General features: G+C 30.9%; 2 protein-coding genes across 2 annotated transcripts in view; both read right to left on the minus strand.

The window, feature by feature from the left end:
- Positions 1–131: 131 nt before the first annotated feature.
- On the minus strand, positions 132–1,651 carry LOC133203479 (uncharacterized). Its single transcript, XM_061339257.1, has 4 exons — positions 1,590–1,651; positions 1,349–1,495; positions 473–571; positions 132–361 (listed from the first exon to the last, which is right to left on the minus strand). Exons 1-4 carry the CDS (start codon positions 1,642–1,644, stop codon positions 132–134), a joined length of 531 nt encoding a protein of 176 aa, XP_061195241.1. The 5' UTR covers positions 1,645–1,651.
- A 12,292-nt stretch (positions 1,652–13,943) lies between these two features.
- LOC133203742 (uncharacterized) overlaps positions 13,944–15,572 on the minus strand; it is a 9,788-nt gene continuing 8,159 nt past the window's right edge. The window contains exons 2-4 of the mRNA XM_061339524.1: positions 15,319–15,562; positions 14,996–15,135; positions 13,944–14,365 (exon numbers count right to left, since the gene is read on the minus strand). Coding sequence (XP_061195508.1) covers positions 14,091–14,365; positions 14,996–15,135; positions 15,319–15,422 — 519 coding nt within the window. The 5' untranslated portion in view covers positions 15,423–15,562 and the 3' untranslated portion in view covers positions 13,944–14,090. The remainder of the gene's footprint in view (positions 14,366–14,995; positions 15,136–15,318; positions 15,563–15,572) is intronic.

Genomic DNA, 15,572 nt, shown 5'->3' on the forward strand with positions numbered 1-15,572 from the left:
CAATTCAACGTCTTCAGTATTGAAAACAATAAAGAAATTGAAAAATATTAATAAATAATATTACGACTTCTCCATTCCTCATATGGCTGTCGTTTGTTAATTCATTTACGAACTGGTCACATGTACATCCATCAAATTTTATGGAAATTCAGCATTAAGCTTGTATAGAAGATACACTTTTTTGTTTCAATATAATCAATTTCTATTTCCAACTTTCTTTTCTCTAATTTAATTTTTTCAATTTCTTCTTTCATTTTCTCATTTTCTAGATGTAGATTTTCCATCTCTGCGTCTTCTATCTCTCTCCTTCCGTTCCTTTGTTTGTTGTTGGACTTTCGACTCACACGATGTGGCTGACTGTCTGATATAAATTTTTTTAAAAAAAATTAAAATCAACACTTTTATAATCACCCTGCCTGAACTAAATGCTATATATATTTTTAAAAAAATCATAGAATGATGCCCGTCGTACCTTTGATGGCGGAGCTACAGTCACCACTGGCTTCTACAGTTCCATTGATACATGTAGTACTTGGCCCATCCTCCATTTTGTGACTAATCGGTGAAATATCTATTTGTTAATTGTAAAAAATAAAAAGAAATTTACCTTAGAACTCAAGCTACCAAAGTTATAATGTACAACCTGGGTTAACGTAGACAAACCTGCCTACTCCCCGATTTACCAGATATTTTTACGATTTTTTGACCCCCCCTATAATTAATACTTATACGTCGTATGATTTCAATGCTAAATCTTCATTATTTCCTTTTTTTTTAATTTTTGCCAAGAAAAAACGAAGCAGCGCAAACACTAGTACTGAAGTGTTAGAAAAATTATAACACGAGCAGCTGTCCAAATGGACAGGTATTTGCATATAAATTTTGTGACCAAAAGTGACAAACAGGGTAGTTATGGAAATACACATGTATTAATGCTCATGTACTTCTCATTTGTCCTTGGCCATGCAGTGTTGTCCTGTTTATATGTTGAGTTTCATAAGAAAACGTTCTCTAAGTAAAACTGTAAATCCTGTTTATTTGTTAATTCACTTTTATTTTTACGCATTGAAAATCTTCTTCTTGTTCAGAAAAAAAATCCCAAAAAACAAAAAACGGTCAAATCTTATGAACAAATTGGTAGAAAACTAGGGATTACAATCGGTTGAGATATATGCTTACGCTTTATGTAAACTCGAAGCGGAACTTTGATGGGTCAACATATGTAATGACATGATTATTCTACTCTTGACAAAAATGATGTATACATATTTTATAAGGACATTGTTACTTTAATTTTCATGAATTTCTCCCCTCAAAATTATCAACCTGGTTAAAACTTAATTATTACCATCTGAATCAATCCCACCGATCAATCCGACAATATTAGGTCTCGAATCCATAGCTTGATAGAGGGTTTCCTCGGCTGGGGTCATTGGTGCCGGTGGTGGACCTCCCCCAGTCTTGGGACGGCGAATTCCATCAATTTTATCTTCAGCTACAAATCAAATGAATATTTAGCGATTTTTTTAACAAATGTTAATTCTCTTAAAAGTCGTTACAATTGAATTAAGGCTGATTTTGATAGTTACCTCTCTGTTTTATGATGTCATATTTTTTTTTAAATTGAATCCGATGTTCTTTCATTTCTGAATTGTCTGTATTTAAAAAAAAACACATATACGCATGCAGATTTAAATATTGAATGATATATATACATGTAGATCTTCATAAACTCATCATTTTGATTTTTTAAATTTATTTACCAATTTACATGTAACTATGCATCTTTACAAATGATTTTTTTAATTGAGAGATAATACATTAGGTATAAATACACGTGTACTTTTTTTTCAAATATCATTATCAACATATAGGATACCAGCTGCAATAATGTAGCCCTCTCCGATTTTTTTTTTTTTTTTTTTTTTTTTTTTTTTTTTTTTTTTTTTTTTTTTTTTTTGGGAGAGGGCTACAACTCCTTAGGATCTCCGTAATGGTGCAAGTGCGGGAGTGATTCTGTGGTATTTTTATGTAGTTAGAGTAATCTGCCCTCAAATCTAAAATAAAATAAATTGAAATCTACAGTTTATCAATCAATTTCTTATCAATTCAAGCATTCTTAACATTTTGATAGGCAAAAATATATTAATGAACACGTCATCTGTATGCTTTTTCTCAACTTAGGAGACAACAGTGATTTCTGTCAATCAAACCTTTGTTGACTTTGACAGTTTTAATGGGGGTAAAAGCAAGATAAATTAAATGTTAACACCTTTATACATTATAATTTTATCAATGTCCAAAAGACATTTCCGTTTAGTGTGGAGAGGGTCCGTTAAATTTGAAAATCGTATTACTGTTCAAATGCCTTGCATTTATGTTTTATATATAGGCCTACCGTACACAAATGATCGGATAAATATAGAAATTGTAACGACGTTATATTACAGTTTAGTACTATCGAGTATTTATACCGAGACACTGATGTTTTGAAGTCTTAAAAAAACCATCCGAGTAATCGGTTACTCGATCGGAAAATTAAGCGAGTAACCGGTTAATAAAAGTCATACAACACTAAAAAAAAAAAAATCCTTATAAACAAATGCCAATCAAATGCTCTACCAATCCCTTATCTTTCCTCCTTAAAAAAATATTAAATGCTGTAAAGGAGAAACTTCAGAGGTACTGTGCCATACAACATATTCTAGAAGAAGTGAAAATCATATCCATATCATATTTTTTTTTTTCGAAATAATACTTGCGTATTCTCTAATGTAACGTTCATTTTTTATCATGCGCCATAGAACTGTACCCTGTACACATTCAAGTATTATACAATTTTTATTTTTGTCTACCTTTTATCAAAAAACTTAAGATGTACTTAAGAGGCAGTCCACCAGAAAACCAGGCAATATTGTATTAATAGGCGGCACATCGAATGTGACGAATATTTGATATTTTATTGAAAATGATATTAATGTAGTCCATATGGAATACTGTAAGTAAAGATTTGTTTGAAAATAGCTTATTTACTAAAATATCGTTTTGTTTTGTGTTCTTGAATTCCCCTATATAAACCATTGAATGTAGGTCGGAAACAAAGAACGGTAAATTCTAATACATTTTCAACAGATTTATAATTCACTCCCAACTAAATCAAGAAATATTTCATTTTTCAATTTAAAAAATAAAATCAGTAGGAAAAATATTTTCAATAGTAGTTTTCTTGCAAAATAGACAGTCATTTTTATGAAATTCTGTGATGCAAGAGTTATCTCCCGTAGCACCGGGAAATCGGCTAAACATCTTACTATCAGAATCCCTGTGAGATAATTAGAACTGATACGCTAAAGAATATCATTCAACCCAAAATAATTGGTTTATTTTCAAAAACGGAATTAATTTTCACCTCCAAACATAATATTTAGTTTAAAATTTGCTTTATTATTCAGGTTGAATCCACGTTTCCATTGATGTATCAGTGACGTCAAATACCTTTCTAATATTACGTCACAATAGTTGCAAATATTCCGCGGAAGTTGGTAAATTTAATTAAACGTGCGAAGAAAAAGATTTTTAAAAAGTTAAGTTAAATAATTTCTCAGAATGTATTTTCACGGGCGGTGCCTCAGCTATAGATGTTTTAAAACAATTATACAAGTCAGTATTGATAAGGAATTTTATACATGTACAAAACGTCTTTACAGTAATCACAAAAGGATTAATTTTTTAATTTTTTTAAATGAGTTAATAGCACATGTATATACTGGTATTTTATTATTCCTAAAAATAATTTTTCTAATGTAATTTATGAACATTTCTGATAAAACTTGGATGTGAAAAGATTAAGAATTATTTCTTATTATTCAGTAATGATGAATATTCCAGATTTACGCAACAAAGTCGAGATGTGTACTCCATGAAGTGTTGTTAATACTTAAGGTAATGATCCATACCACGTAAAATAACAAATAATAAAGTAACAGTCCTTGCAAAAGGAGGTCCGGTTGACCTCAAAATTTACACAGATCTGGAAAGGACACATACTTAGTTAAAATTCTGAGAAGTTTCATAGAAATCTGTAGCTTCCTTATTTTCAAAGCATGGTATGGATCTTTACCTTAAATATGTTAACTTATATGCAGTAATATCAAATGCAGCATTATACGATTGCTCACGATCGACTGTCGGACCGAATAAGTTTTAACAGTTGTAAGAAGGAAGTACTCGTCACATCCAACTTCACTAATTAGCAATGGTTGTTTACTATTAGTGTCGGTGGTTCAGATTCTGTTTAGACTTTAATTTTTTAAAAATGTAAAAAACTGAAATAGAAAAAAAAAAGTTAGAGAAATGTATAAATTTACTACTTAACCCTCTGGCTGCGACGTCAGTGTACAGAAAATATAACGTCACTGCGAGATTAAAACGACGTCACAATTTGTTTGACATTATTTTGCGGGATTTTTAAAAATATTTCAGAATTACGCCAAGTGCGCGTCTAGAACACTATAGGAATGAGTACAAGGAAATTTATTTATTTGTTTTATCAACAAAACTATTAAGAAGTTCTTTATTTATACATTTTGACTTAATTTTATATTTTTTACTCAATTTAATCATATTATGATTCTTTTTCTTTTTATATTTCCAATGAAATAAAACCGATAAGCGGTTATGAAGAAAGAATTTATCAAAATCGGAAACAAATACAACTAAACTTTAAAATCCTAATCAGTATGGGCAATTTGTTAACTCATGATCAAGTACTCGTAAAATAACAATATCGTATATAGATCAATAAGAGTATCTTATATATTTTATCTTATTCTTCATCTGCATTCAATTTCTCACGGTGAGGTGCGTTCTAAAAAATAAATTACAAAAAGTCCAACTTTGCAAGAAGTGTACCACTTTTTAATTTTGATTATGCTTTCCGCACAGATTTTTCTTTTTCGTCAAGAATTAAATTAAAACCAAGATAAATTTATCCAAAAATATTTTTCTAAGAAAAATTTCATAACAAACAATTCGACTTAAAATTTATTGAAATTAATTCTACAGAGGTTGTGTAAATATTTCATTTAGGCATTAATGTTGACTTTCAATGATTCATTATAGGATATCCGATTACATAAATTCATCCAAGAATTAGGAAAAGATCTGCCATCAAGTTGCTTAGTTTCACGCTTTTCTATTAATTTGACAAAAGGGCCGATATTTACTAAAAAAAAAAAACCTTCCGGTCTGATGTTTAAATTTGCGGAAGTAAAAATTTATCGGGCTCATTTTTGTTTGCAGCCCCATGATTTGCCGGTAAATTAAATATTATGCATAGACATCGGCTATATACATGTAACACGCGTACGTTTTTGAAACAAAAATAATTCTGGACATAAGAAAACTGATAAATTACAATCTTATAGCTGAAAAATGTATAGACCACTTAAAAAGAAAGATGATAAATTGTAGTTTGAAAAAAGTCACAGGTACATGTTATTTTAATTGATCAACATTAATTTTGTAATTCGATATTTTATACATGAGATCTATGTTAAATTCATATAGAAATATGTTTTTAGTTTACCGGAAGCAAAATTTGATATACACGAAATTCTCAGAAAAAAGTAAATGCGGATTTTCGTCTACATGTATATCATGTTGAATTTGATATTGGGGTTTTTCTAACAATTCCAATGATCGATTTCTCGGACATGTCGACACCACTTATCTTCTTGTACAAAAGAATGACCTCGGGGACATCAATTTCTACAATCTACACTTTTGTATTTTGTGTAAAAATCATGCTGTACGTTAAAACACACACACACACACACACGAACAATGTTTTATTTTATTAGAGAAATTGTCAGGACAATGAGAATTCAAAATTTAATTTTATGTCAGAAACCAATCTAGTCATGGTCTATTAGAATGTTGGTTTAATTTTACGTTCTGTTTCCATATAAACATTTACAAAGAGATCTACAAATGTATATGTAATTTTCGCCATAATATTTATATGGAATATTTTATAAACTAAAGCAAGCAGCTATTCGTAGTGATTTTTAAAAGAAGAAATCAGTTGACAAGGACATTTTTATTTATTCATTTATTTTATTTTAACGTAAATTCCTGGCCCGTAGAAAGCGCCCCCCCCCCTCCTTTTTCTGAGTACAATATTACCCTCAAAAACGTGCACTATTTATATAATAGTAGTTTTTACTTTAGATGCCTCTCTCTCTACCCCCCCCCCCCCGCCCCACGTTTTGTTGTTGTTAGGTCGAGCACTGGCAAATTCCAGAATAGTGCAGTTAATAAGGTGGGGTTTTTTTTGGTTTGTTTTTGTTTTGTTTTGTTTTTTTTTTTTGCTTGTCAGATTTTTTGGGATGGGAACACCCCCTACCCCCCATTTTTGTTAAATCATTGCTATGGGCCTGAAGTCACTTTATTGTTTTAACAAGGGGTCTGATAAATATTAGTTTTAACCGTATTTCATTTGAGAAGTCCAAGCATAGAGAACAAATTTTGATACATAAAATCTTTCTAATAAAATGTACTACAGCTGGATGCCCCCATTTCAAGCTGATACTAAAAATACTTACGTAAAGTGGGTTAACAGAGCCCATGTGTCGGGAAAATCGTTTCGTCGCATGCGAATAAGCAAAATCATTCACACATCGTAGCTACTCCTAGATCTGTCCATATTCTCTCTGATGACAGAGGAACCTCTTCACTGTCGAATTCTGATTCAATGATCAAATATAGGATCATTTTCGAAGATTTTTTCCATGTCGGAAAAATTACACTGTATGTGTTAATGAAAACATTACGTGATTTTGGGAAAATACTATAATTATAAAGCGAATTTCTCCCTGAAAGGGGGGGGTATTTTCATTTGCTCTGATTTGGAAATGTTAAAAAAAAAATAACTATTGTATATCTAGACAATTTTTTTTATCATACACGATTATACTATTTCCTCAACAAAATGGACTGTTACCGTTATTTAAGCTTTACAGGTATATGTTAAATTGAAGTGCACATGTGAGAAAGAATTTCATTTGCGCATTTTAGATTTAATCACATGCATGAAAAAATACATGAATAATTATACAATACATTTGTAGCGTTTAATTTGTTTTAAAAGGCAGGAGCTTTAAAATTCTTAAATCTTTTAATTCAACAAAAAAAAAATGCAGTCAAAAAATAGTTTTAATATTATATATTTCAATAATGTTCGAGGGAAATGACGCCTCAAGATATATGACGTCGTCAGGGACATATATGTCCCTGCCGCAGCGAGCGGTAAAAGGACATATATGTCCTTCCCGCAGCCAGAGGAAAATCTTTCTAATAAAATGTACTACTGCTGGATGCCCCCACTTCAAGCTGACACTAAAACGGCAGATGATTCAATGGAACATTTTTTTTTTATTTTCGGTTTTAAAATTTGACAATTGTTCCACATATCCTTATACTTTATATGGAGTTAAAATAAGTCAGTAGGTTGGTAAATTTCCAAAATATCTCATTATTATCAAACCAGTTACAAAACGGATGCCGCCCAGACGAACACCCCCCCCCCCCCGCTTTTTTTTCGTGCGATCATTTCTGGGCTCTATTATCATGATTATATGTATGTAAGTGTACAGGTTTTTTCTTATTTATTTCAAATTAAGTTTCTCAAAGCAGGAAAATATTCATTAATATGATGAATGGATGAAAAAAATGGATTAAAGCCGAGGCTGTACACATAAAAAATACTTGCTGGATTAAAGTACGTGCATGTATAATTTCGCCACTGCAGGACTATTTTTTTTTTAGATTTTCTTTTTATTCTAGATAATTTAAAAAATTATTTTTCTTGGAAATTAGATATTTTATTAAGCTTAAAATTTGCTTTTAATTGTTACATGAAATAAATATCTTTTTAAATAGGTGTGTATCAAGAAATCAAACAGATGTTTTACAAGCAATTAAAAAGATCTTCATGGACCTGAAAAACATTTAGTAATTAAGATATATGTAATCTATGGATAAAATCATCTAAAAACATGTAACTCATAGAAAAGAAATAAAATACAGACATATTCTTATGATAAAATACAACGAAGAGCAGATTTTAGAAAATATTTCTAATTTTTAATATGGAAACCAATCCCGATTGAAATAAAACCGATCCCGATCGAAATTAATGCAAAATTATTAAGTAATTAAATTAATGGTAATTGCCACCTAGCAAACATGTTTAAAAATAAATCAAGTAATTTGTAAACCATATTAAAACAAAACAACCAAATTTCATAATGAAATCATAGTAGCTTTCATCTTTATATAATTCCGGTCGGGATCGGTTTAATTTGGATAAATTTATGAAAAGTAGATAACTTGACACCTCTTATTTCTCTCAATACACCTGTTCCCACCAATTTTTTAAATTGATTCAACAATTTGTACTTTGTATTCATAATAACATGAGGAGAAAGTTTTGACATTTAAATGTATTGGATTTTAGAACGTAATGAAAATTGGATAGTGAATTCATTAAGTCACTTGCTCAACTCAAGTTTAGACCACATAATTTTTCCTAAAGAAATATAAATTGGTGTCTTATTCATTGATATTATAAAAGGTAAGGGCTTATACTATAAATAATATTTATTGACATATCCAGTATTTGAGTATCTGTTTCAAATAAAACAAAACAAAAACGTAGTAAATTTTTAACCAACTTGTTGACCTTTTTGCACTTAAAATTAAGCACTTACCAAAAATAGGACTAGAGGAACACTAAAAAAAAATTTGATGTTACCATGTGTAAACATTTGCTTTAATAAGTCCACATGCAAAAAATAATTAAAATCCATGACATGCGATGTGCCACCCATTGCCTGGTTTTTTGGTGGACTGCCTCTTAAATATGATAAATTAACATTTGCTGAAAATTTCAGCTTAGTGCGCCCATTATTTTTCGATAAAAACGCTTTATCCACGATTTTACAGGAATTTTTTTGTCCCCTGCTTTCGCGAAAGTGAGGGTACATCAAAGCTCATATATTTCTGTCAGTCTGTCGGTCTGTCTGTCACGAAACCTGTTGGTCATAACATTTGAATGAGAAAAATACTGCGTAAAATTGTGTATATCCGAATAACCGAGTAGCAGTTTTACTATCCGATACTCCCATCGTTCGATGGTTAACCGGTTAACCGGGTACTCGTTGGCAACACAATTTTTTTTAAAGTTTAGGAATCCAGTAAAGGTAGGGCAGATCAAAGTCACCTTGGCTGACTTGAATGTTACAAGTTTGTTAAAAACACTTAAATGTGATTTTGAAGAATTTCATCCCTAGAAAGTGAACTGTGGGTATAAGCTGGATTTCCAGACGTAGAATTAAAACCAAGTACCCCTAAATTAAAGTTAAAATAACGATTTCTCAAAAAAATGGCCAAAAAATAATAACCATAAAATTGGAATCTATTGTATTATACTGTATATATAACATTATCTTCAATGAAACAACCATCCCCTCAAAAAAAAAAAAAAAAAAAAAAAAAAAAAAACGCAGTTAATGAAATTAATCATACATTAACACTTTCAGGTTTGAAAATGCATATACCGTAAAATACGTTGTAAAAGACCCAGTGAGAAGTTCCAATAACAGATTCTTTTACATTCTCAATTTTAGATAGATCAATTTTCAACGACAGAAAAAAGAGTAATTCTGTGTTACGCTCAAAAAATATTATTCAAAGATTGTGTCCCCAACCTTATCCAGCATGGTGCATTGGATAGAGTATATTTCTAGAATCATGAAGGATGAAGTTAAAGCTAAACACGACTCGTAAAAATGCATACGCCATATAAAATCATATCTCTGTTATCAGTACTAGGGCATTTAAACCCTTCCCATGCTTTTACCTGGTCTCCTCTTTCACTGAACGTGCATTTGTGTTTATTTCCTTTTTAAACATTGATCTGTGCAATTAATATCGAATATCTTGGTAACTTTTTTCTAGACTTGGCAGAGGCATACAGAATTCATTTTGTCACCCAAGTATATCAAAATGACAATGTGTTTAGGTGAAGTCTGCGAAGCGAAATACATTGAACAGCCGTGAATAAAGCTGAGGCTTATATTGGGGCTGGAGAAGGGTGGTCTTGAGGAGACTAATATGGCGGACAAAAAATCTCCCTTTCACGAATTGTGTTCAGCTTGAAGTTGTTTAATTTCAAGAAGAATTTTAAGCTGTCAATTTTCGAATTATCGCCATTCGATTTATCGCCATTCTCGCAATAACACCATGATTTCCAAACAACGTTTTCCCTGCTATATAAAATTCTCTTCACAACGCCAAATTCGCATACTATCATCCGCCACCCTGTCTTCACAACAAACGTCCATTTCAAAGTGTCATTTATCTCTATACACTGCCACGGGTGCATGTGGTCAGTGAAGCAGCTAATTAGTTGACGCTATCTAGTTCACCGTTGTAAAGCCAGACAAGGTACATGTAATTAAAGAATTAAATAAACAATAATTTTTAACATAAACTGTTATTATAATATTTTTGTTTTCTGTTTAATAAAAATGATTTAATAATGGTTTCCCCATGAAAGTTGTTGTTGAAGTTCGCCGACAACGATATTATATTTCGATGATCCCTACTTTAAACAATGCAAAGTTTGCTTTAAAAATAATGATACAGTATTAATTGCAAAAGTTTTAGCAACAACGATGCCATTAACAAATGTATTTACAGGAGTTCATTTTACATACTATCAGCAATAGATCACAACGATATTACAGCATGGTTTTTTTTCAGTATCATACATGCAGATTAACATGCAGGTATATGTTTTTATTTAAAAACTGTATATTTAAAAAAAAAAAGAAATTATTGTACATAAAAGAAATACTTGAAGCATTTTCAAATTTAGAAATATGTTTGATATATCACATGCAAAAAGTGTCTTTTAGATAACTTTCCAAGAGATAAACATTGGAAATTCATACTTTACGCAAAGATTATTTATAAAAAGTGGGTATGTCCTGACCTTAACAATGAAATTTGTTCAAGTTTAAGATCGCTTGAAGAATAAAGTAAAATTCCTTTCCTTGCTATGGTCTTGTTATGGAAAAATACAATGGAACCTCATATTTCGTACAAATATTGCTTTTCAATACCTTAATTCAAGGTCATATGGGCAAGTTCAAGGTCAATGTCAGTGTAAAAAATTTATCTTGACGATGAATTTGTAAAAGACAAGCAATTTAAAAAAATGCAGCCGGGACTATCGTTTTTCTATCTAGTTCATGATACTTTCAATTTTCTGGAGGGTACTGAACTTCAAGTAGATCCCTACTATAAGATATATTGTAGCTGAACTACATACTTTATTTTATCTATTTTTTTTTTATTTTTTATTTTTTTTATTACCATTTGATAGTACAGAAAGATGATATGCCTAAAAAATGAATATACATTCCATCTTAGGATAAACAGGTACTTAAACTTTGGCAAATTTTGGGAAAAAATTAATACATGACAGATATGTTCATAGTAAAACAATCAAATAATACTTGGCAATATGAAAATTGAAATTTTTTTGCAGATATGATACATTGAAGGATCAATTTTGGAGAAACTAATTTAATTTTGTTGTATCTTTTGTAAATTTATTGATATTTGTATCCAAAAATGGTAAAATTCAAATATTTGTATTGTTCTTATCTTCAATTGGCCTGAATATATATGTTGTTGTATAGCACTACTTTCCTTGGGAATATAAATATAAAACTTAGTCGCTGAAGTTTAACTTTATAGTATGCATTATATAGGCTAAATATCTTTATTTTATCTGAAAAGTGGTTCCAAACCATTATCCATGGTTTTCTCTGAGACAGGCAATTTAAAACGTCCATATCGTGTTAAATAAAAGTGATGCACGACATTGCAGTTTTATATAAATACATTAATATACCTTTATCACCTACATAGAAGGTTTATGTCTCTCAGTTAAATCGATACGCAAGAGTATGCTCTACTTATGAGCAACTAATATTTCTAAAATGAGGCAAACTATCGGCATACAAGTTCCTGAAACAAGAATAACAACAGTTTCGTTTGAAGTTAACATTTTGCAAGTTCTATGGTCGATACAATGACCTTGTCAGCAAATACAATCTATCATTAAGTCATATGCTGACTGATGTTTTGCATACTTATTGTTTATTATTTGCTCACTGAAATTTCTACGGATTTTTCCGTTTTCCCGGTCATGACAAGGAACACACGCCGGGTGTGAATGTGTGATCGATCGACTAGGGATGCTCACTCCTCCATGGCACCTGGTCCCACCTCTGATGTTTTAGAGGTCCGAGTTTTCTCTGCTCCTGATTTGTTTTGTTTGCATGGACCTTGAATACTGTTCGTTTTCTCCGTATTTAACCTATATTTTTTTCGATCGAGTCAATGACATTAGGTAACTTTTGTACAAATGGAGTTTATAAATTTAATTTAGAAGCAAAAGAACTGAAAACCGTACGAAAGTAAAGGATTTTTTAAGATCTTTTTTTTATTTAAGAAATTAAAAATTCAGAAGAAACTTGTATATCTAGTGTTATCACCTTTCTTATTTTTTAAAAATGCAATCATTACTTCCCATTTCCTCAGCAAAGTGTGCATTAATGAATAATTCTGCAACCACCTTTTTTAAACAGAAAATTAAGACAAAAAACTAATAATGGAATATAACGATCAGAAATCAAGGTTTAAAGTCCATTGGAACAATACGAATTGGAAAAGAGCATACAGACTCCTAAGAACATTAGAGGTAGGATCAGATGTCATAAACATCACCTGTCGACCGCCCACATTATTCGCCGTGTGCTCTTTATGGAAAAATCCATAGACAATTAAGTCTGAAAATAATAGCTTAACAATTTGTATGAAAAATGACAGTCAACATTCGACTTAACGACAGACTGTATTTGTTGACAAGGCCATTGTACAGACCATAATTTGTGAGAATAATACAAACATCCACTTTGAAATAAATGGTAAAGATAAGAAAACTCTAAACACTAATGAAAATGTTTTGGTTTTGAAACTTGCATCATATATTGAATTGCATATTGACGATTTGGAGGTAAGATACCTGGAATATTTTACTAGGAAAAATGTTTAAAACTTGAAAGAAATCAATTTTGTATACTTACCTTGGGAAAATACATGCAAATAATGTTTTTAATTACAATATCTTTGCGTAGTATAATGTTATACATAATCTATTTCAAAAAATGTCATTTTTGTCTGATATTTTTCCTACAATTGTTAGATAAATGTTTTTATATTTACGTTTGCTACCTAAGGAATACAGAAGTCTCACGGTGGATGTGATCGGTCGTCAGGGGATACTTTACTTGGACACCTGATGCCACCTCGGGTGTTTCTGTGTTTCTAGAGGTCCGCGATTTTGTCCAATTCACGACTCATATTCTTTACAGGCTTTATGAGATTAATCACTGTTCGTTTTCGTTAGCATTTACAGTTATCGTTAACTTCTGTTTATTTATAATACTTCAAACTACCATAAAATTATAACCCATCTGTGATCAGTGTTTAGAGCTTCCATAACCTTGTTGGTCTTTAAACTCCAAATGTACATTTTTGAGTTGCTCACATAATCACTATAATATTGATATTAATATAAATGAAAATATATGAATAACAACATTGTACAAAATCTTTATTTTACAAGTATACAGAGCAAATATATAAGAGCTTAGATAGCAAGAACTAGCAATAGGCATAATTTTATCCTTAAAAAATCTATATAATAAAGAAGGATTTGTTTAGGGGATGGGCTATAATTACTCAGTGTCGATATCAAAATCATGAGAAAAACATTAAGCAGAAATGCATGAAAATCCTGGGAATATAAAATTAAAAATAGATTACATTGATAAAATACGAAGTTATTTTTTTATTTTAGTTGCACGTAAAAGGATTTGTTAAAAAGATCCCTAAAGATATTTAGCATAGGAAAAAGTCTTTAACACTTTCATTCAACGACATTTTCCTTGTTAGTGTGCTGGTTCAATGTTGACAGAGACGGTCATGGTTCCACTTCTAGGGCTTCCACGCGAGGGATTGTCCACACCAACAACAATGAGTGTGTAGCTGGCGTCACAAGCGCTGTAATCAATGGCATTTCTTGTGGTTAATATTTCATTGCCAACAATCTGAAACTTCGGAATTTGATCATCGCCACACTTAATGAACACGTCAGTACACCCAGTAGGATAACCTTGATGATCCTTATCAAAATCTTTGCATTCCAAGCGAGCCACGAAAGAATCTACAAAGAATATCACTTTATTTCCATCATTTAAAATTAAAATACCTGTGACATTGATATTGTTATGGATAACACATCAATAAATCATACTTTGCTCTAGCGTGTCAAGTGAAAAGCTTTTTCAAAGAATTAGATTTTTTGACAGATTTAAAGTATCCCCACACCAATCTAGTAACAAATTTCTAGGATAAGGACAACAATACCATAGTGATTGATTTTTAGGCAATGGAACAGTCAAGGTCCTGTGCAATACAGATAGACGGACTCACAATTGTAAGGATAGATTTAAATAGTTATACCAAAACCAACAGTTCTCCTACCTATAGGGGATATATCATGGATATGCAGCATGGAGATATATATATATATATATATATATATATATATATATATATATATATATATATATAATCTGGAATAAAATTGTCTGGTTTTTAAAGAGTATGTGTTACCTCTTTTCTCTTGTTACTTAAAGCAAGTTCTGAAGAACGAAATTTCAGATCTGAATTCTCTTTATATAAAGTTTGATATTATCATTAAGTCTCTAAATCTTGAATTAAGAGATCATCTCCTGCTAAACTGCGAGCTATTATAATTGAATATTAATGATGTATTGAATGATTTACTTACCATGTGGTAGTCTTTCCTTAATGTATACTGTCTGAGTTGCGACGCAGAACTCTGGATCATGCTCATTGATTGGCAGAACATTAACTGTAATCACTGGACAATTTTCACCATCAGAAACGGAGGTACTTTTGTCTCTTACCCTTTCATGATATCAAACGAGTCTTTTTATCCACTTGACTGAATTAGTTTCATGACTTAGAAATGGTAGAATGAACCACAATTGAAGGGTATTGCACACATTTATTTTCAAAGCAATATTTAAAATATATAGAAATATAAAAACATTTGCAGAGAAAATAGAAGACAAATATGCTAATATTTACCATACATTGTTGACAATATGTTGATTTGCTTGTTCAAAATCCAAGTGAGCTTTTACCACAAGATTTCGTCCATTCAGTGAAAAATATGGATCATCTCCTCTCATATAATAGATAACTCTGTCTCCATCAGCATCGAAACCGGAAATCGTGTAAATGGTAGAATCAACTAATATTGTTTCCTCTATTGAAACTGTAGTGCCACCAAATGAAGGACGGACACAAACAGCTTTATGTCTTGTTCCAACTATTAATTT

This window comes from Saccostrea echinata, unplaced genomic scaffold, assembly GCF_033153115.1.
Source record: "Saccostrea echinata isolate AGI-Se365-2 ecotype Australia unplaced genomic scaffold, CSIRO_AGI_Sech_v1 ptg000051l, whole genome shotgun sequence".
Classification (NCBI taxonomy): domain Eukaryota; kingdom Metazoa; phylum Mollusca; class Bivalvia; order Ostreida; family Ostreidae; genus Saccostrea; species Saccostrea echinata.